This window comes from Capronia epimyces (genome assembly GCF_000585565.1).
Source record: "Capronia epimyces CBS 606.96 chromosome Unknown aczIQ-supercont1.1, whole genome shotgun sequence".
Lineage (NCBI taxonomy): Eukaryota > Fungi > Ascomycota > Eurotiomycetes > Chaetothyriales > Herpotrichiellaceae > Capronia > Capronia epimyces.
In genome coordinates, this window is record NW_006912904.1 from 78962 (window position 1) to 100576 (window position 21615).

The window sequence follows — 21615 nt, forward strand, 5'->3', positions numbered from 1 at the left end:
GACGCGGGCACCGACAAAGCCTGCGGGTTCATCAGATCGGTATCGGACCGAGGCAGAAACCGTACTTCCTGACCCTCAGCTTCACTCTTTGGTACTGCGCTTCCAGGTGTTGGCCCTTGCACTGGGTCGTCTCCCGGCGACTGCGGCTGTTTTATAGGTGATGAACATGTAGACTCACCGACAGTTTGTCACATATGGCTTCTGCCTGCAACTGCGTCGCTGGTTTGTGCAAGATAGGCGGAAAATAGGACCTCCTTGTTGACCAGACTCGGGCATTATGGTGAGGATACCGAGGCTCTCAGGACCTCACAAGTAGTGGCTATTCTCGCTCGCCATATTTCCTCCAGCGCCTCCCTGTCAGGATAGTGGGTAGTGGTGGTGGTGGTCGCTGGTGTGGGAGGCGCAGCTGCGGTCGTGGTTGAATTCGTCTGTAGTGCTGGTGCAGGTCGCGCTCTGCCAATGTGAATCGCCGTTTCATCTCGACATGCTGATGAGTGCCGTTCCGGGAGAGATGACAGATGGTCGGAAATTCAGGTGAACTCATTCCGAGAGCTCTGTTCAGGTATAACGGATACTTGGGGATAGTCAACCGAGATACGGGGGAATCGAAGTGGGAGGCGCCCTGGCCGTTTCATCCCCAGCATTTCCTCCCTCCCCACCTCTTCCCCATGGGGATCTCTTCTCCAGTACCTCCTCCCTCCTCTCTTCTCTTCACAGTGTCCTCACCAGGACATCCTCTTGAGCGCATGAAACACCGGCCAATGTTGATCTCCATAGCAATCCCACGCACACCACACTCTACGCCTTGAACATGTCGGTAGCAGGAAATGGAGCCATTAATAAGAGCAAGGGCCAGAGCAAGACCAAGATTCTGGCGGCCAAAAAGAAGCCGGCCTCGGCAGATCAGGCCCAAAGCCACAACTTAAAGGCGGCTCGAAAGCGAACGCAGAACCGCATCTCTCAGAAATGTCTCCGTGAGAAGCAGCTTGCACAGATGCAACATCTGAATTCATTCCTGGACATGATCCAAGCCAGTCGAACTGGTGGCGACGACAACAACACGGCCTTGATGAAGGCTCACCTGAAGCTGCTCGAGGAGAACCAGCAGATGAAGGCGGTGCTGCTCCGGATGAGAAAGAAACTTCTCAGCCTTAGCAACAGCACCTCCAATGCCGCAGGTACGCTGATGCTGTTCTAACTTCCAAATTCTCCTGTGTGTTTTGGCAAGATCACTGAGCCCTTGGTAGATGATGACATTTTCGACCACATTTTGGGCCAGGCCGAGGCCAACGATGTAGAACTAGATACCTCGACGCAAAGAAAACAGATCAACCAAACACCAAAAACCAAGGTATCTTCACAGGGCCTCATAGTAAACGAAGACTATGACGAAGCAGCCGTCGATTATGGTAACAGTGCTTGGTCTGGGCGTGCGCACTCAGATAGTCCGGCCCATCGAGTTTCCAGAGGCGGAGGCACAAGCGAGAGGAGTCCCAATGAGGCTGAAATACTACACAACAATGAGGATAGTCCGCCATTCCCAAGTTTCGAGGACCATCGAGCCGATTTCAGGGCCAACCTCCGCGACGAACTGCAATGGACACCTATGATGGAAAGTGTCGATTTCAGCAATATGCCGGACATGCTCAACCCCGTGCCAGAGCCGACATTTGATTTAGCCCTCTCCCTGGATTCGACGGAGGCCAGATTTCTGCACTACACCAGCCAGACGATGCTGGGTGACACAGTAAATCTGTCTGGGAAGGCAATGGCCGATCTGGTGGAACGGGCATGCATCATTTATGCCTTGCAGATTCTAAACATGCCGGTCGATGCAGATGGGCCCGAGGGGCCGCAGGTTCTTGCCGCGCTCAAGCAGCAATATGCCCATAGGGTTCCTGACCAAGTTGTCGAAGATCTGGCCCGGGTTGCGACCAACATCCTCACCGTATTCGCAGGGATTGATGCATACGCGTACGGCATAGTAAGTCTTGCGTACCCCGAGTGTCAGGCAGTCATCTCACCGTGATATTACAGGGAGCGAGCGAGATCATGGAACGCATCCTCCGTTGGCGCCTCAAGCCGACGACAACAAATCGATTGGCGATCCCCGAGCCACTTCGTCCCACTCCGCTCCAGTCCGCAGATGGTGTTTCTCACCCTCTGGTCATTGACTTGATCGCCTGGCCCAAACTCCGCGACCAGTTGATTCTTCTGAGTCGGCAATCAGACGTCGACTATGTCATTGGAGACATTGTTCTGCACACCGTGGTTGAAGTCCCTCAAATACACATGTCGCTGAGTGTGCTCGACCTTTTCCACAACAGGGTCTTTCCCAACATGAACTGGTCGGCGGACACATCCATGCAGCAGAAGGACGGGGTACCCCCCACCTTGATGGCAGGTCCAGACAACAAAGCCATCCGGTCGATTCGTAGCGAGATAGGGCTCCGAATGGCTCAAATGACGGCCGACAATGCCACCGGTAGAGAACCTGCCGGTTCGAATGCAAATGACAATAGCTATTCCGCCTTCAACGAACGTCCACTTTCACATCCACATCCCCCACGGCCCAAGAAACACCCGCTGTCGGCGAAGGATGGGATCGACAAGCTCTCCCGCTGGAAGATCAGTCTGGAATTCGCCGACAAGTATCCTTCCCTGGACTGTTCAGATCGTAAGTGCTTTCTTTCCCTTTAGGAAGTCGAATCCAAAAACACCCTTATCTTTGAGGCGGACTTGGCTAACTGGAGAAATACACTTGGAAGTGGTGGCAGCTTTCCCGATCAAGTCCTGCAGCAGCGGCCTATGAAAGATGAGATTGGTCTGAACTGAAGAGCTGGGGTTGAAAGCGCGTCGAAAGCGCGCATATAACCAATCGGCTGGGATTGTTCCTGGTGTAGACTTGTTGGCTGGCTTTTTGCGACGCTTGTCATCCAAGTTGAGCCGCACGGCAGGGGATGCTATGAAACGGGAGAATTTAACGCTTGGGGTGAACGACAGGACCCCAGGTCCACACAGGTCGCCGGTATTATCTATTATCCTACAGAGTCGTTGGCGGTTATAATATGCTTACAGTAAATGGACATCCTCCTGCTGTCAAAGGTTGCAAGATTCTTTGTTGTCTATCAAAGGGGTATGGGGAGAGCCCAGATTATATAGGCGTGCCTATACCAGCCTTCTGGTCAAAGGGCAAGGCTAAGAATGCCTAAGCTAGTGCCAAAGTTAGGCACCTGCATCTTCTCCCAGTCCTTCTACAGTAGATATCTATTGATTCAGCCTCGCATCAGGTCCACCCCTGACTTGCCCGGCCCTCGTGATCTCTGAAGGGGCCACATGTCTTCTCCTTCCAATCTCAAACTGTTGGCTAACACCGCAAGACTGCTCAGGCTCATGCCCAACGCCGCGTGCAGCGGTGACATGTCCCATGTCAGCCCGATCAACCGCCCCAATCCAGAGCTAAGAAATAATACAACCGTGTTGTAGCACAACGCCCACAGAACATTTTGTTGGATGATATGGGAGGTGCGGGCTAAGAGGGATATGATGAAGAGAACTCGCGGCAGTGATGACGAATGATCATCATGTTCCTGCCGAGACCCTTGAATTGTGTGGGACACAGAAGGAGATGATGGAGAATTCAGGATCAGTGCGTCGGCAACACCGTCAGGCAATTGGAAGGCGTCGGTGGCGACGGCAATGCTGAGGTCGGCGGCGGAGAGTGCCGGGATGTCATTCATGTTATCGCCTACCATTGCCACACAGCCTTTGGGGGAGGAGTATCTTTCTTTCAAACCGGAGATGATGCGTGCCTTGTCGTGGGGAAGGCATGAAGCCCAGACACGCGAGCGGGGGATGGAAAGCGAAGCAGCCACAGGCACGACGGAGGAGAGAGTATCGCCCGTCAGGATCCCGACGGAGAGGGCGAGGGAGTGGGCCGTGGAGACAAATCTGGACGCCGAAGGTTCGAGTGGGTCGGTCAGTTGGATAGTGCAGATGACGGTGCTGTCGAGGGCGATATAGACGCTGCCGGGGCTGAAAGCGCCAACGGGTGATGGAGATGGCCCTGGTTCGCGTTCAATACAGTACTCGAGGTCGGGTGCCGGTGTGCAATGGGACCACTGCATGTATCTGAGACTCCCGATGCGAATGGTCGCTGGATCAGGTTGGGGAGGGAGGTTGACGAGGGCCGAGACTCCCAGTCCATGGTGGGTGTGGACTGAGTGCACCTGACTCCTCAGCCCGGCGGCATGATCTTCTGCACACAACATGGCACAGTACTGTCGTAGAGCTGTGGCGATGGGATGTTGAGACCCGATTTCTGCCTGGAAGATGACCTTGAAGATAAGAGGATGGAGAGCTGGAGGGACCGTGCTAGACATGTGATGCTCTTTGACCTTGACGTTGCCTCGAGTCAGAGTCCCAGTCTTATCCAACATGATCATCCTTAATGTTGTAGCAGCCTGCAGACACGACGGGCGAGGGCTCATCAAGACCCCATGCCTTGCCGCCACACCAGTTGCTACCATGATGCATGATGGGACGCTGAGACCAAGTGTGCAAGGGCAGGCCGATAGGAGGATCAAGCAAGCCCTGTGCAGAACAGATGACATGTCCGTGAAGTGGTAGTATGCTTCGAGTGAGCAGGCGGCAAGCATGACAGAGAAGACCACGAGCACGAAATACTCGGCTGCGGTCTCGGAGAGGGCCTGAACAGACGATTTGTTTCTGGTAGCACTCAGCGTCGTTTCCAAGGCCTTTTCGAGCCATGTGTCCTTTCCTGCCCGAGTTACCTGGATCTTGAGGGTTTGGCGTAGGTTGACGCAGCCTGTAAAGACCGGGTCTCCAGCTCGCTTGGGTCGGGGCACCGTTCCACCGTTCAGGCAAGCCTCGAGCATCTCGCTGCTCCCTGTGACGACGTCGCCATCGCACGGGGCGGCAGTGTTGGGATGGACAAGGACAACATCTCCAACCCTCAACATTGACGGAGGTATATGTCTGACGGCACTGACACCGGCACCGACCTCCCCTTCCCCCTCCCCCTCCCCCTCATCCTCAGCCACGACGAGAGCTTCCGAAGGCAGTAATGCGGCAAGTGATGCCGTTGCTGCAAATGTATGCTGTGACAAGAGAGCCTTGGCATACCGGCCCCCCAGGAGGACGGTTGCGAGGAGGGTGAGCGAGTCAAAGGCTGCGCTGTCCCAAGGGCTGGAGCTGGCGCTGGAGCTGCGATATGCGCGGATGACGCTGTCAAGCAGTCCTACCTGGAGGGCACAAGAGGTCAGAAGAGACATGTTGGTGCGTCTGCTGCGCACCGCAGCCCATGCTTCACGGTGTATTGGGGCACAGCACAGCAAGCTCCCCAGAAGGCAGGCAACAGAACTGGCTGCGCTCCAGCACCAAGAGATTGACTGACCAGGAGCAGGAGCTGCTCTAAAAGTAACCCAACTCGATGCAGCAGCTACTCCGGTGGCGACTAATGACCAAGCGAGTGCCCTTTGCAGCTTCAGCAAAGCCACTTGGTGTTGCACTGTCGCAGCTGCGCATGCGGTAGCCAGGCCCTCGGTCTCAGCAACCTCCTCTGCCTGAAACCCACAATCTTCGATGGCGCTTTGCAACCCCGAAACCGCAGTCCCCGTCCCCGATCCCGTCCCCGATTTCTCAAAGGCAACGCGAGCAAGATTCAGTGGCAATGAAACATCGGCTCTTAATACGCCTGGACGGCTCTCGAGCGCTTTGGTGATGGAGGATGTACACGATGCACATGTCATACCCGATACCCGAAAGGTTACTGTAGCAAAGCCATCTTCCTCCTTGTTTGGTAACAGCTCTACACCGGCGGTCTGTTTGCCAGTGACCCGACCAAATGCACTGCTTCGAAATTCTTGGACTTTCTGGTGAACACTGATGATACTATAAATGATGTATGCTGCCGCAGCACAGCAGGCCATGACCGCCGTCGAGATACGCTCTGCCAAGTTCCAAATTCAAACAAGATGGTGGCAGTGACGGTGATGGTGGAGGCTCTGGGTGGTATGCGTTCGGACTCGGATATCGCTCTGTCAACTACATGTGTGTCGATAAGAATAGAATCCTTTAGTGACGGTGAGGACAACGATGCAGTCGAAGCCACGCCATCGCTCCGACTGGATTCGTCAACGATCAGCGACACGCGACACAGCTGATCTGAATCTGAGTCCTTGGTCCTGATGTGGTGGGATTCTCTTGCGTGATAGCTGGGGCCCCGCGATAAGAGAGACAGCTGTGGAGCAACTATGAAAGCCGCTGGAATTTTCTGACCAAGAAAATTCCGAACTTCCGGGGATCATTCTCGTTAAAGTCTGTTGTCGATCCAGGTTACAGTACACTTCACGCTTCTACATGGGTGGGCGTGGTACCCTTGAGATGCTATGGCCGATTTTTGTTCGCGGCCCATGTGCCCCTCAGAAATGCACTCCTGTTTTTGGTTGTGTGGGCAAGGTTCATCTCAAAGCGACAGGAACACGAGGACTCGGCCACCTCTGTATGATGCCGGGAAAGCGTTCCCAGCAACTCTATTGCTTCCAGAGCTCTGTCCCTGGCACCGGCACACACTGGGTGTAGCCGTGTAGACGACTGACACGTCAGAAATCTCTGACGAGGTTCTTGACTGCGGCAGTTGAGGAATCTACACGTGATTTTCTCCCTTTTCTCGAGAACAGACTATAGCCTTATTGCACTCAAGTTCAACCACGGCTTCCTTCTGTATATTCCCAATCTTTGGTATGTGTGGTAAGGCTACCTCCATGATGACGGCCCTACGTGAGAGTACCAGGATTGTCCCTACAAAGACGAGCAGCTATACTACTAGCTATGCTGACGAGAAAAAAGGCCTAGGTTCGTCTGCCGGTAATTTGAGGATACCCATCTAATGTGCAATTAGCCCAGCCCGAACTCATACCAGACAGCGCCAGCACTGGAAAGGTACGTCAATCAGTGCAAAACAGGACTGTGGGTTGGTGGATTGTCTCAGCCATCGCTGGACTCCTTCTATTCAACAACAATGTCGTCCACCTTCCACCCAAGGCGAGAGCTGCAGCCGTCACACTGGTCTTTCCAGGTGCAGGCTATATTGCTGCTGCGAATTGGCCAGCGGGCCTGTTGCTCCTCCTGACATACCTGCTCCTACCGCTCTGTCTCTTTGCTTGGTTTGGAGCCGGTGGTGTTGCATTCCCTGTGGCCCTTTGGATTCTCTCCGCTGGGGGTGCCTACGTTATGGCTGGCTCTGAGCTGTTCGTCCATGCTGGCACTGTCGATGTGATAATTTTAGCAGCATTTCTGCTTTACTTCAATCGCACATCGGCCAGCGCTAGGATCATCGCAATTAACAAGAGGAGGGCGCGGAATACATTCATTCCAACCACGTTAGCCACCCTTGACGCCGGTGCGATCTCTCCCGCGCCTCGAGACGAGCGTGAGCTCGGATTAAGTGAGCTCAGAGATGTTCAATGGGCAGTCGATCAGAGCCTCTTACCACTTGATGATTGGTCCAATTTCAATATCATCGACCAATTCCAGACGTCTGCCCTTCGCTACCAGCTCTACGAGATGATGTTTGTCTTAGGCGCTTACCAGGGCATTTATTGTCCCAACTTCCACGGATATGTCAACAAAGCCTACCAGAATATCATTGAAAAATCTCTAACGCCAAAGGTTCTAAACTTTTGGAAGTGGGAGACCTTGTGGGGGAAATTCTCCACCGACTTCGATCCCGTAAAGAAGGACAACATTATGGTAACCGGTATTCTACTTCAAGGAATCGCTCTATACATCGCCAATACTGGAGATCAGCGTTACACCAAGCCTGGATCGTTAAAATTCCAAGTCACCGACAGGCAGGTGTATGAGTACGATATACACTCGCTGGCTAGAGTGTTAGTGAAACAGTGGGCCGAGGACGCATATTGCCTTTTCGCATGCGAGCCTACTTGGATCTACACACCGTGCAACCTACAGGGGTTAACAGGTATGGTCGTTTACGATCGTGTATATGGCACGCACTACGCCAAGGACCTTCTACCTCGCTTCGAGGAGTCCCTGGTGACGAACTTCACCGAGCCAGACGGAAGTATACTGCCTATCCGAAGTTCTCTTATCGGGTTTACTGTACCCGGAATCAGCGGAGCGCTCATGGACCTGGTCAACGCTATGCTGTGCAGGGGACACCTGGATCATATTGCACGGAGAATGTGGGCTATCTTCAGAACAGAAAACATTGATTACGACGACGAAACGGGCAAACTAAGATTAAAGGGGCTGGGTGCCGCTGATATAATGGACCCAGGCCTCTACAAACCCAATGAGTATTGTCTCTTCCCGATTCTGGCTTACGTGGCGGGCGAATACGGCGATGAGAAAGTTCGGAAAGCCGCCATCGATCAATGTGTTTCAGGAGTTGGAAAGTACACGACCAGGACTGGTGCTACTGCCCTCAAGGGGATGAGTAACAGCATCAACAGCTGTATGGCGAGAGCTTCACTATTGCATAGAGAAGACTGGAAACGGCTCATTTCCGAGGTATGAATGGTTCTTTCTGTCCACATCCTGGCTGACTGCGTTCACAGGGCCCTTCAAAAACTACTCTAGCAGGACCGATCCTGGATTCAGCACCTTACCCGGGCGTGCTTGTCGCAAGAGCTTACTCACGCACGTCCAAGGACCTTGATCTTGTTTTATATCCTTCCTGTGCGAGCGGGAAATTTGAATTAGGGCTGAAGAGACTCCAGCCAGGCGTTGTTTATCGCTTCGCCGAGAGAAGTGTCGTGGCAGACACTGAGGGAGAGGCTAAGATCGACGTTTATGTTGATGGTAGGACGGTGTTGAAGATTGAGCCGATGGAATAAGAGGAAGGGTATATTCTGCCCTCTCGTGACGAAATGAGGAGCACGGAAGGCCAGTGTTCGGTTGTGTTTGACCGGGGATGTGAAAGTATGTTGTCGGTGTAGGTGCAGAAGTAGAGCAATCGTACTTGTATGGCCGGCAAAGACACTGACAACTCACTGGATTTGAAAACAGTCAATCTCAATGTTGCTTGCTCCGCGTGCACAGCAGGGAAGCCTACCTGGTAGACTGCATCGGAGAAGCTTGGACCGGGAGCGAGATGGCCAGCCGCAGAGCTGGCCATTTACCATTGGATGAGCGCAGGGAGCATGAAAATGTACTGCGAGAAAAGGATGACAAGTTGAGGAGGGGATGGCTCCTGAGACACGAGACACGAGACACGACCTGCCCAGGACCGCCAATTCGAGCACTGATGAAGGCGAGGCGCGCAACAGCACGTTCGAGGCATCTGGCTTTCGGTAATAGCCGCTACCATATATTTGAGAGGGCTCCTTGCCTCTGCTGAACTGACTTGAAGATGGGTGAAATTCTTCTATAGGGCGCGGCCAATCTCTCTTTCATTATCACTACAGCTACACGATTCACCCAAAATGGGGCCGACTTCGAATTTCCACGTCATCGTCATCGGCGGCAGTGTTTCAGGCCTTACAATGGCCTTGATGCTTGAGCAGATGGGAGTCAGTTACACCCTTCTCGAACAAGGGCCTGCCATTGCCTTTGCTGGAGGGGCAAGCATTGGTCTCCAGCCCCATGCACTGCGCATCATGGATCAACTCGGCTTATATGAGGACATCTTGAAAACCACGGTTCCCATGGTGCAGCACTACCATCGACGGCCGGGTGGGAAAATGTTTTCCACTTCTAATTTCTCCCGACATATCGAAGCAAGGTGAGCAAGACATCAGAAATCACCTCTAAACCTAAAGGTCAAGGTTATACTAATTGGCATGGCATCAGGCACGGTTATCCGATCCTGTTCTTCGAGCGAGAAGAATTACTTCACATCCTATACGGCCACCTCAAAGACAAGCGAAATGTCCTGACGTCGAAGAAGGTGGTGAAGCTTGAGTCCAACATAGGTGGAGTAAGAGCCGTGACTGCTGACGGGTCCATCTTCGTGGGCGACATGGTTGTTGGGGCCGACGGCGTCCACAGCTTCACGAGAAGGACCATGTGGCATATCATGAGTGAAACAGAGCCGGAACTGGCAGAGAAGGAGTCCAAAGGTGGGTGTGCATTAGAAGATCGTCTCGGCATACTCAGCCTCTGAGCTGACTCCAACCATTGCAGCAATGACTTGCGAATATGCATGTGCATTCGGGGTTTCGATATACGAGAGTGATGATCCAGACTTCATTCCGGGCCATGCTCACTTGACTTACAACGAAAAGATCTCCAGCATTGTTATCTTGTCAACACGCAACAAGATATTTTGGTTTCTGATTTTCAAGCACGACAAGAAATACGTTGCGCCCAACATCCCTCGATACTCAACCAAGGATGCGGAGGCCGCCATTAAGGCGCATGCTGGTTGGCAAGTGACGGAGACGACGACCATCCAAAAGCTCTGGGACCATAAAACCAAGTTCACAATGGTCTCGCTCGAGGAGGTCGTGTTCGAAAGATGGCATCAAGATAGGCTGGTTCTGCTCGGCGACTCGGCATTCAAGGTGACTCCCAACGCCGGACATGGTGGGAATACTGCAATTGAAAGCGCCGTCACGTTGGCAAACTTGCTCTACCAGGCGAGGAATGGAACAGGCCCGCACAGACTCGACCACCAGGGCATCCTCTCCATTTTCGCCGAATATGAGCGGACCAGGCGAAAGAGAATGCAACAGGCCTTCCAGGTTTCGGTGCTTGCCACACGTCTTCACGCAATGGACAACTCCCTTTTCCGACTGCTCGGACTACACATTCTCCCCCTTTTCGGGGAAGAGCTGGAAGCAAACGCTGCTACAGAACTGATTCTTGGTGGTGTCCCCATGGACTTCATCGAGTATAAAGGAAAGACCGGCACAATCCCGTGGGATGGTTGGTCCTTGCACCAAAAAGACCTAGACCGGTCCGGCTCACAAAGACTGTTCAGCAGAGTCGTGAGAACTGCCAACTGGATCACCGCAGCACTATTGGTCGCCGGGGTCGTAAGGAATACGAACACCTCCACGTCTGTGAGCCATAAGTTGCCCTTCTCATTTGTCCACCGACAGAGTGACGCTTACATTCATCCGTGGGGTCTTGTTTCAGCTTGTATGGACCTTCTTCCAATCGCAGTCATCATTGCGGTGGAAGGTCAGCGGAGATCGAACGCTAGAAAATTACCGATACTGTGAGTTCAAAATCAGACATGATGGATATTGTTGGTGGTTCATACTCACCCCTACGCAGTCCCCTCCTCGCCGCCATCTCACTCCTCTCTGGAGGCCTTAAAGTTCTCGGTGGCCTGTTTCTGCTGGTTTATTTGGTCGACCTTGCGGTCATGCCGGTCAAAAACCCGTATTCTTTCGTGGTCCCTCCAACGATCTCTGAAAACCTACCTTCTGCGGTTGTCCTTTGCGCCCTTGTCACTGGTTGCCTCCCGGTCGCAGCACCGCTATTTGCTTACCTGCACAGGAGCTCGGCTTATCAGTCGCTCCTCTCGGCATATATTCAACTCTTCCCGCTTATGGTCCTTGGTTTCAGCGAGATCTTCTCAAAGCTAAACGCTTCGGTCAGTGTCTCAGAGTCGTTAGTGCAGGCACATCTGGACCTCAACTACCTCAAAAAGGCATACATCCTTGCCATGGCTGTTGCGTCCACATCACGGGTTGTAACCAACATATTGGGCCTGGCACATCTCATCAGAGATTCAAAGCTATCTTCCCGCATCGCACTAACACCATCACCGTCACCGTCACCAATTCTCCATTTCATTCTCGGCGGATCCTCGCTGCCATCCGACCTCGGTACAGCGTTTGTACTGTTCATGCTTGCCGCCATGATTTTCGTCGTCTCCTCGGCGGTTGCCGTGTTGCCTTCGCGATCGCGAGATGGCAAGACAATATCCAAGGTGGCCGCCGCAATGTGGATTGCCACCGTACTTCTAGGACCTGGTTTTACTGTCTCCTTGCTTTGGATTTGGCGAGAAGACAAAGTGAGATGCGACCAACTGGTGACTTTGGAAGGAGCCAAGTCGGCAGGAGTAACTGTGATTTGAGCATAGCTGTTGGGACCCGAAAGATGGTGAACTATGCCTGAATAGGGTGAAGCCAGAGGAAACTCTGGTGGAGGCTCGCAGCGGTTCTGACGTGCAAATCGATCGTCAAATTTGGGCATAGGGTAAGCAACCTCCCCATTCCAGTACGATCCCAGTAGGTGCCAGTGAACATTTTAACTAACAAACATTTTCTACAGGGCGAAAGACTAATCGAACCATTGGAAAAGCTACTAGGTGGTTAAGTGTAACCTCAAAGTGGTTGCAAATGCCTGATTCTGGCGCGACACTGTCCAATTGGGGGGACACCCTAAAATCAGACGACCGCAATCCTTAATTAGGGTCCCCCTTAATTAATTACTTTAGGTGTTATAGTAATAGTTAATACGCGTCGGAGATCTGCTAGGTAGAATTCGGCCTAGACTCTTTTCTAGTAAAGTTGTTCTCTCCCCTGCTTAATCAACATCCTTCGAGTACGCGCCCCCCTCTGTTCCCAAACTAGGTTATATGCTGCCGACGAGGTTGACAGGTTCGTTTCCCCCCAGAGGCGTCTAAACAGGCGTAGAAAAGCGGTATGAGCGCACAGGCTTCCCAACCCGTGAGGTGGTCCCCCGGGTGGTACCCACCCAAGCCAGTCAACGCCGACGAGCAAGTGATCTGGGCTGTGAGATACCGCGATCAATTCTCAAAGAGTCTGAAGGAGGAGTCGGTACGCGCCGACATCGTCAAATGGTGCATATCCAACGTCGGGTTCTTCCGTACCGGTTCCTTGGTCGGGTGGGAAGAGAAACTCCGTCTCTTTATGAACATCACGCTCGAGAAAGAGAATAAGCGGCCGCGGACCCTTCTCGGTCCCAACGGTCGGTGGGTGGAGGATTGGGCCAAGGTTCGTGAGGCGGAGAAGGTCTCTGGCAGGAGATCGAGAGACGGCGATTATGCTCGGGCGATGGATCAATGGTTGGTGTTTGTGGGAGAGAAGGTTGATCAACTACGGAGGGCGAAGAAGCCGGGGATAGTCAAGACGGCAAAGACGGCAAAGACAACAACAGCACGTCCTGCGCAGTACAGTGAGGAGTATGAGAGGCGGTTCTGCGAAAACCTCTCCTTAAGACGGCGAGATCGGCTCCCTCTAGAGTCTGTCAACAGTGGTAGTGGCGGACCTGCTCTGGCAAGCGAATCGACGCCGACGCTCCCTGTTGCAACACCGGCACCCACTCCTACGCTTCAAGGTTCCGTTACTACGCTTCAAGACTCTGTTCCTACGCTTCGAGGATCTGTTCCTACGCTTCGAGGATCTGTTCCTACGCTTCGAGGCTCTGTTCCTACGCTTCGAGGCTCTGTTCGTCGTGACCGTGGCCGGGGCACTTCACGGTCCACGTTAGGATCACCAACTCGGTACCGAAGAAAGGTGGATCCTTATCAAGGGTTGATCAAAGCTCTCACCAGATTCAGTCAGAACATCGGAGAAGGCCTGAAGGCCATCGCGGCGACGAGCGCTGTCAACCGCGACGTGGAAGAGAGGCTGTTGGCGATCAGGAGGCATCAGCAGGAGGCGCAATTAAGAAAGAAAGCGTTTGTCGAACGACTCGATAAGCTGTTGGAGCATCAACAGGAGGCGCAATTGAGAGCGAAAGCGTTTGACGAACGACTCGATAAGGCGTTGGCTCTCATCGAGGCGTTGCACGATAAATCATAAGCCTTTCTTTGGGAGCTTCTGGTACAACATATCTCCCGTTAGGTGTGATGATAGCCTGAGACCTGAAATTTCACGCCGTAACACTTCTACTATGGCGCTATAAAGAAGTCGCTGATCTTCCATAGGCTTCAGTTCGCTGTCTTGATTATCGTACCGTCGACCCAGCCCCGGACTCTTCCTCCTTTACCTCCTCCTGGTCCTGATTCATTGATCGCGCCGGAGAAGGTCTACAGGGTATCAAGCGTTAAACAGCGACTATCCCAGAATAGCTTATCTCCGAAAAGGGACTTCAGTACGTCGCGACATTGTTGAATATTTATACTCGGTTACATGTACGTTTGAGAATGGCTAAACCAGGCAGGCACTCAGGTTAGCGAGACGCGCAAGGAGGACTGAGAAAGCCTTCTCAGGCGTCGGTCTATACCTATCATCATGCACCACGATGTTGAGATCAATTCATCACGCCAGAGATCGAGCGTGAATTCGAAGTATGGGAACGGCACAGCCTTATGGTACCTCGGGACGAGGTCGGGGACGAGTTTGTCGGGGACGAGCTTGTCGGGGACGAGCTTGTCGGGGACGAGGTCGACGACGACGACTACGACCTCTTTCACCAGATCTAGCTGTAGAGACTAGTCAATCATCCATGTATAACCACCCAGGACCACCGAGCGCCATACCCACAGCATCAGCGCGATACGCGCCTTCTTCGTGCGCAACAGCCAAAACGACCGCCGCTATAGCTGCAAACGCGCCGGTTACTGCTATAGCCGCAGCCTCGTATATGATATCGTTGCGGCGGGCGTCCATATTGGTACGATGTTGTTGCCGTCGAGCTGTTTATCTATAGGACCCCGATTGACTACCTATACCTTTCACGCCCAAATGTGGTGTAGAAGGTACCGTCCGTAAACGCGTGTCACGCTACGAACCATTCCAGTACGGCACCGGGTACATCCCCCGACGCCAGTAGGCGCCATTGAGCAACTAAGTGAGATTCGGTAGAGTCACGCACGACTTGCTAAAGATGAGACTCCACCCAAATGCAAGTGATTACTCCGTAGAGCAAGCAACAAGTAACACTCTTCCTGCATCTCTTCTTCGCCTGTGTACTCCGCCAACTGCCGTTAATGGCGAATCTTTATTTCAGGAAGCGCCTGCCGAATACTACCCGACTTATACGGCGGGACTCGAGATATCAGGGAGGCAAGGCCAGTCTCTATTGATTGCCAGAAGACGAACCGTTCTAACGGATCGAGCAAGAGATGCACGTAATAGAGTACCTAAATTGTAGAACGAAAGACCTGTAAGGAATCATGGAGGCGGTAAGGTGCTGGTTATGCACACCGAGCGTGTGATTGTACGGAGGACTTGTCATTGATCAATGAGGGAGATAGGTACCTAGGTAGGTACTTCGTAGACTGTACGACGCGCCTTTACAACACTCGGCACAGTGCCTGGCACCCGTTTAGTCACACGATCGGTGGCAACTGAGGGCCACTAAACGCCGTCCCCTGAGCGCTACGGTACGCCGTGTCGTCTTCTGTAAAAGGTGTGCCTGAAGCGTAATGTGGCATCGAGTCTGTTGCTGTGGTCCTGCAAGTATCTGAGTAAGAAACTCAATAGGTGCGCACGTTTTGCACCAAACCTGCTTCGTCCATGACTGTTCTCTCCAGTTCAAGTGCTGTCAACTGGTCTGCGGCGACATCTTCTTTAACATCTTCTTTAACATCTCCCTGCTCCTACTGTTGCTCTTCACGTTCGTGCTGTCGGACGGTCTCCTTACATCGCAGGATGCTCTCGTAGAGAGCTTTCCGAGTAGGCGGCTTCCATGAAGGGTTCAACGCAGTAAGGAAGGCAATCATGGAAGGGTCTTCAAACAAGGTGAAGGGGAGGTTATCTTCAAGGATAGCGCGCGCCGCGAGCTCGGTGAAGTGATCGTTCATGTCAGGATTCGTCCAAAATGTCTCCAGAGTCGATTGTCTAGAAGGTGACTCCGTACGAGGCCTCTTCGCTGTTGAGATAAACTGTAGTCGACCGAAAGGATTGCGAGACCTCAACGCCTGTTGGTAAGCGCTACAGGTCTCGAGATGGCGACGCTGTCGAGTCACGTTCTGACTCGACGTCTCACCACAGTGCTTGCAACGAACGCGAGGACACGCCTGTCCTGGTGTAGGCGGAGATTTCTCAAACTCCTTATGAGTACTATAGTCTGTCCGACGAGTCATTCTACAGACTGGAGTCGATTAAGACGAAGTCGTTGAGCGAGATCGAGTCGAATACGGAGCGAGATGGTTGAGAGACCCTGACAGAGTTCGACGAGACGTGGTATACCGAGACCTTCACTCTCGACGGATAACGCGACCTTCTCCCGACGCGCCTTTAGTGCATACAGGGCTGGCGGCCTCCTAACACGCGACGCGATAGCTAGTAAGGGCGTTGATTGGCTATTAACAGTATTTCGGTCAGGAACCCATCTCTGCCGTATTCCGTACTCCGTTCCCCGTGCCTGTCACAATAATTGGACATCACTTTGTCCCGTTCCCTGCGACTGCAACTGCGTTGCTTTCGATTGTGTGGTGCATGTCAGAGGCATGGCAGAGCCTCCTTTTCCGATCGACGCTGGTTGAAGTAGACCAGAAAAGTCTCTTCTGCCCAGCATGCCCCGAGCACCTCGACGAGCAGCGCACCCAACGCTCAATGCCACGACGACCACACCGACGCGCCCAACAGCCACGAATGCAATCACCGCAGCAATCCCACCTTTTATGCTCGAAACCCCTCCACATGCTCCATTCGTGACCACGCCGCTACCTCCGTCGAACAACCCAGGAAACTCGATTGTGCCCGATGTCAACGCCCCTCGGCGCCAACAGGGCCGCACCCAACAGACTCCGACTGGGAATGCAAATGCCCAAAACGAGGCTCCCGAAACCTCCCAGGTGTCACACAACGCGGTGGGCTCGACTGCGTCCGAGACCGGCCATGTAGATGAACAGTCGTACCTCGACTCGATCCATCACGACGCCGAAGATGCTAAGCAACTTAAGGGGCTGCGAGACATCTCCGCGTTGGCTACATGGACGCTGTCGTCTGCAAAACCAGGGTGTGCCCTGGGGCAGCTTCGGAATCCAAGCCCGGCGCTGTTCTGGCAAAGCGATGGTCCACAGCCACATACCCTCACCCTGCATTTCTTCAAGTTGGTGGCAATCGTCAAGATGAGGATCTACTTGGACTTCGAGCTGGATGAGTCATATACTCCAACCAAGATGAAGTTCTTTGCCGGAATGTCCGAGGGCAGCTTGGTCGAGTTTGGATCCTGGGAAGTGACGGAGACCACTGATCCAGAGACCGGCGAAACGCACAGTAGCGTCGAGGGAGTCCGGGGATGGATTGATGTGCCGTTGAAAGGAGTTGGGGGCAGGGACACTCATTCTTACGAGGATGAATCAGCTCTGGATGGTCAGGTCGAGTCTACCCTCTATCCGCTGCAAATGGACTCGCGCGAACCTTTCGGTGGAGACGTGCTCAAAGCCATGATAGTACAAGTCCGCATCTGCGAGAATCACCAAAACGGCAAGGACACGCATGTTCGTGGTTTCCAGGTGTTTGCCCGAGATCATACCAATGCGGGAGAGGTGAGGACTAGCGGGAAGAAAGAGAAGCTGAGCCAAAAAGCGGCCGAGGGCGAACAAGAAGCGGACAAGGTCGTCGGGCTTCGGCCAGCAGACTGGATGGGTGAAGCGGTTCTACGATAATGACTTATTGATCAGGTTGGCCAATCCACCGGGGCAGGTGTGATACGAGGAGCTTACTGCCAGTGCAGGAGGATGATAGAAACGAGCAACACGGGGACTGTAGATGGGTACTAGATACCACCCACCTACCACCTAGGTACCTAGGTACCTACCTAAGGTATGAACGCCCGTCTGGCCTGGTGGATGCGCTGGTGCATCTCCGCTCCGCCGTAAACACGCTCCGCCTTGTACAACACAGAAAACGGCCGATCAAGGTGCACTCGGGACTTTTGGACTTTGCGTATAGCATAGTATTTTAGCCATTGACTGCATCGAATGGTGACCGTACTGTACGTGCAACTTAGGTATGAAAACCCCTTCCCAGATCGAGACCCTAAGTCGTGATTTCAGGCCAATTGCACGTCAGCATCGTGCCGAACTCGGAAGTCGGCTTGTGCTTCTCCAATCACCTTCAGACCTCCACTCTGGTTTCCACAAGCAAGGCCGATCGATGGTGGTGAAGAATGAAGAACGGGCTCCAACGCGGAGAAGCACGCTGCTCCAAGCTCTCCAAAAGTCGTGAGTAATGAATCGACTACTCGTTGAATGGGTTCACGCTCAGGCTGGAGAGGCGCGCACATGTTATTGTCGAGTCTTCGCTGCCACGGTCATGGCATCGGGTGGTGTCCGGCATTGTCTGAGCAGAGGGTGCCGTGATTTTAAAGCCCATAAACAGCATATTAGCAGTGGCGGCAGTATAGTACGGATACAATGGCTCCGCGTTTGTTGGAGGATCTGATGTGATTTGAGATGGACTCCACCCACGTTGACCCCCGTTATTACTCACCTTGCTGAAATTTCACTTCTTTGAGACCTGGATGCGCGGCACTTTTCCATGGATATGAGCGAGGCAGGGAGTATGAATTCGTCCTCTGGGCCTCTCGTCCAGCCTTCATTTAACTGACCAAAACCGTCCGATTGGTATACCATGGTCGAGGTCGAGACCAAAGATGCGGGCGCATCGGCTGTTCCTATTGCGCCCGCAACACCCGCCGACACATACGATGCCTCTGTCGAACCTCCGTACGGGTGGGTGGTCTGCATTGCCATGCATCTGATCAACGGTTTCACTTGGGGCATCCTTGCAGTATGCATTTGACCCCGTCTCCCCCATCTCCGGAAGATGGAAGATCGAAGATTGCTGATTCTCCCGGCAGTCGTACGGAGTCTATCTATCTTACTATATCAACCATGAGACGTTCGCCGGAGCATCGGACCTGGATTTTGCATTCGTTGGTGGCGTTAACTTCGCTACGGCGCTGCTCTGTGCGCCCGTCGTCAACATGATCATTCGTGCGTTTGGGACCAAGGTCCCCATGTTTTGCGGCTGCTTTCTTTTCTCAGGGGGCTTTGTGGCAGCCTCCTTCGCCACCAAATTCTGGCACCTTATTTTGAGCCAGGGCATTCTTGTTGGGCTGGGAGTCGGGTTTGTTTGGCTGCCTTCCATTCCCCTCGTGTCTGCGTGGTTCAACAGAAATCGAAGCCTGGCACAGGGCATTGCCGCCGCTGGGTCGGGAATTGGTGGCACAATCTTCTCTTCAGCCACCACCCCAATGATCAAGAACTTGTCCTTGGCCTGGTCCCTGCGGATCACGGGCATCGCTGCGTTTGCCGTCTTGTTTGTTGCCTCGGTGCTCATGCGAGACCGAAACGCCACGATCCGACCGCGAATAAAGGCCTTTGACGTGGTCTTGCTGAAGAGGTATCGAGTTTGGCTCCTGATCGGATACAGCTTCTTTTCTATTCTCGGATACATTGTCTGCACCTACTCCATGTCGGCATTCGCGCTGTCACTTGGTCTTTCCCAGCATCAGGGTGGCATTGTCATCACAGTACTCAATGTCGGAGCCGCGGTTGGAAGGCCTTTTGTCGGGGTTCTTAGCGATCGGTTCGGCAGAATGACTGTTGCGTGTGGCTTGACTGCCGTCAATACACTCATGGTGTTCGCAGTCTGGATCCCGACAACTTCATATGGCCTGCTTATCTTCCTGTCGTTTGTGCTAGGAATAACGAGTGGAATATACTGGGGGGTAGGCTTCGACAGTTCCCACACCGCAATCAAGTGCTAACACAACGATAGACAATTGCGCCTCTTTGCGCAGAAGTCGTCGACCTCAAAGAACTTCCCTCGACGCTTGGGTTGATGTGGCTATCCGCTTCCATGCCTGCTTTGTGTAAGTTGATATGAGGACCTTCTCCCCTATCCGATCGTTAATGATTTTGCCCAGTTTCGGAGGCAATTGCACTCGGAATCCGCCAGCCAGACTCTCACAGGCCTTACCTGTGGCCACAAATTTATACCGGCTTGGCCTTCATGATTGCGAGCTTGTTTTTGTTAGAGCTTCGGAGACAAAAATGGGGCTTGCTAGCCAGGGAAAAGCATCGATAATGTGGTCGAATCAACACCCAGCGATTTCTGTCAGCCATCTTTGGCTAGAGTGGTTGTAGGAACCGGCAGCTTAAGATCGGCCGCCGAACTTTTGAGCCGATGGCGAGAGACATTACATGGCAGACTGGCGCTTGTGACTGACCGTCTGTTGGTTGTACTGCGACCTTCCGTGCTCCTAGTGATGTTCACATACTTGTCCCAGATGAAATGTTGACGAGGAAACTAGGTAGAGATTAGGACACATTTTGGGGAAGCTTCAGTGAAGTTTGAACCCATGTCAAAGTTTGAACGAGCATCTGATGTACAGTATCCGTACAGATATGCAGCCTTGGATCAGTTGGCAAGGCTGGCTGAGAACCTCGGCTAAAGCACTTGGCCTGGACGGACTTCGACGATGCCTGTCCATCTACCTAGTAATAATAGTCCGTATTTGTTTTTGGCACGCGTCTCATTATTTCTCTGTCGTCAGCCGGTCTGTAGCGTTGCGAGGCGCGTTGCACTTTATTCTTTGCTTGAAGATGTGCTAGAGTACTACTACTAGTAGAGAGAATGCCCGTTACCGAGATCTTGCTGTTGCGACATGGCCATCGCCTTGCATGGACACTGAACCCCGTCACAGGAGAATATGGTTCAAATCATCCTTACCCGACAGGCCTGCCGGCAGATCCTCCCTTGGCCTCGCATGGCGTGCAGCAGGCTCGAGAAACGGCGAAACATCTCGGCAACGTGCTGGCTGATGTCGCCAGGTCAGACCGACTCAGGATATATTCCAGCCTTTTCTACAGATGTCTAGAAACCCTGCGACCGACGGCCGAGACACTCCTCGAGATTAGCCCTCCAGACTCACTCGCGAGAGAACGACTAAAAGTACGAGGTGAGAGAGGCATTGGGGAATGGTTCGGTCGTGCATGGTTTGTCCAACCCAAGCCTGCAGAGCCTTCCAGACTGCGCAAGGAGTTCTTTCACTGGCTGGACGATCTGTACCACTCCAGGGTTATTCCGCCAGAACACGGCGAAAGAATCGAGCCCTTGCACGATCGTGTTGCCCGAGCACTGGCCCAGATAGTGCAAGACGTGGATGAAGAATACGTTAACGCCGGACGTGGCGATGAAGAGGTCACACTGCTACTCTGTGGACACGCCGCCCAGATCATAGCCAGCGGCAGGGCTTTGACGGGCCAAGTGCCGGATGACCTGGACGAGGAGGATTTCAAGTGCTTTACATGTGGTCTCAGCAAGTTTGTCCGCAGGCAGGGTCCCGTTGCAGGTGAGCCATATTACGACGATGACTGGCGCAACAGTGGAGGCGTCGCCGGCGGATGGGACTGCATTCTCAACAGCGACTGTAGTCACTTGTCGCAAGGGGAAGAACGGGGCTGGCATTTCCATGGCGATGAGAGTTTCGATTCCTATGAGGCGTCCGGTGGGATAGGAATCAAGACCTCCAATGGAGAGCGTTCGTCAAAATTATGAGGGAGGGCTTGTTGTTCTATCTCAATTATCTACAAGAGAAATATATACCTATGTTGGATACAAAGAGATCATCTTTCTGCTTTCTGCTGGCTGAAGCACGGTGAAACAACATGGGCTAAAACTACACCGTACATGTATGTAAGAATGGGGTTCGTAAGCTAAGTGCTGGCCTTAAGGCTCTGAAGGT

General features: G+C 53.1%; 8 protein-coding genes across 8 annotated transcripts; 7 read left to right on the forward strand and 1 right to left on the reverse strand.

Annotated features, from left to right (window-relative positions):
* Positions 1–811: 811 nt before the first annotated feature.
* Positions 812–2700, forward strand: A1O3_00032 (uncharacterized protein; the record flags this gene model as incomplete). The annotated part of the gene is made up of 3 exons (XM_007730184.1): positions 812–1178; positions 1248–1984; positions 2038–2700. 3 exons carry the CDS (start codon positions 812–814, stop codon positions 2698–2700), a joined length of 1767 nt encoding a protein of 588 aa, XP_007728374.1.
* A 575-nt stretch (positions 2701–3275) lies between these two features.
* A1O3_00033 (uncharacterized protein) lies at positions 3276–5294 on the reverse strand (the record flags this gene model as incomplete). The annotated part of the gene is made up of 1 exon (XM_007730185.1): positions 3276–5294. One exon carries the CDS (start codon positions 5292–5294, stop codon positions 3276–3278), a length of 2019 nt encoding a protein of 672 aa, XP_007728375.1.
* Positions 5295–6788: 1494 nt separating this feature from the next.
* Positions 6789–8882, forward strand: A1O3_00034 (uncharacterized protein; the record flags this gene model as incomplete). Its single annotated transcript, XM_007730186.1, has 3 exons — positions 6789–6876; positions 6923–8556; positions 8604–8882. The coding sequence occupies 3 exons, from the start codon at positions 6789–6791 to the stop codon at positions 8880–8882; spliced, it is 2001 nt and encodes a 666-aa protein (XP_007728376.1).
* A 588-nt stretch (positions 8883–9470) lies between these two features.
* On the forward strand, positions 9471–12076 carry A1O3_00035 (uncharacterized protein; the record flags this gene model as incomplete). Its single annotated transcript, XM_007730187.1, has 4 exons — positions 9471–9769; positions 9838–10106; positions 10171–11209; positions 11269–12076. 4 exons carry the CDS (start codon positions 9471–9473, stop codon positions 12074–12076), a joined length of 2415 nt encoding a protein of 804 aa, XP_007728377.1.
* A 571-nt stretch (positions 12077–12647) lies between these two features.
* On the forward strand, positions 12648–13769 carry A1O3_00036 (uncharacterized protein; the record flags this gene model as incomplete). The annotated part of the gene is made up of 1 exon (XM_007730188.1): positions 12648–13769. The coding sequence occupies one exon, from the start codon at positions 12648–12650 to the stop codon at positions 13767–13769; it is 1122 nt and encodes a 373-aa protein (XP_007728378.1).
* A 2660-nt stretch (positions 13770–16429) lies between these two features.
* Positions 16430–17527, forward strand: A1O3_00037 (uncharacterized protein; the record flags this gene model as incomplete). The annotated part of the gene is made up of 1 exon (XM_007730189.1): positions 16430–17527. The coding sequence occupies one exon, from the start codon at positions 16430–16432 to the stop codon at positions 17525–17527; it is 1098 nt and encodes a 365-aa protein (XP_007728379.1).
* Positions 17528–18494: 967 nt separating this feature from the next.
* A1O3_00038 (uncharacterized protein) lies at positions 18495–19955 on the forward strand (the record flags this gene model as incomplete). Its single annotated transcript, XM_007730190.1, has 4 exons — positions 18495–18653; positions 18724–19596; positions 19647–19740; positions 19795–19955. The coding sequence occupies 4 exons, from the start codon at positions 18495–18497 to the stop codon at positions 19953–19955; spliced, it is 1287 nt and encodes a 428-aa protein (XP_007728380.1).
* Positions 19956–20504: 549 nt separating this feature from the next.
* Positions 20505–21428, forward strand: A1O3_00039 (uncharacterized protein; the record flags this gene model as incomplete). The annotated part of the gene is made up of 1 exon (XM_007730191.1): positions 20505–21428. The coding sequence occupies one exon, from the start codon at positions 20505–20507 to the stop codon at positions 21426–21428; it is 924 nt and encodes a 307-aa protein (XP_007728381.1).
* Positions 21429–21615: the final 187 nt, after the last annotated feature.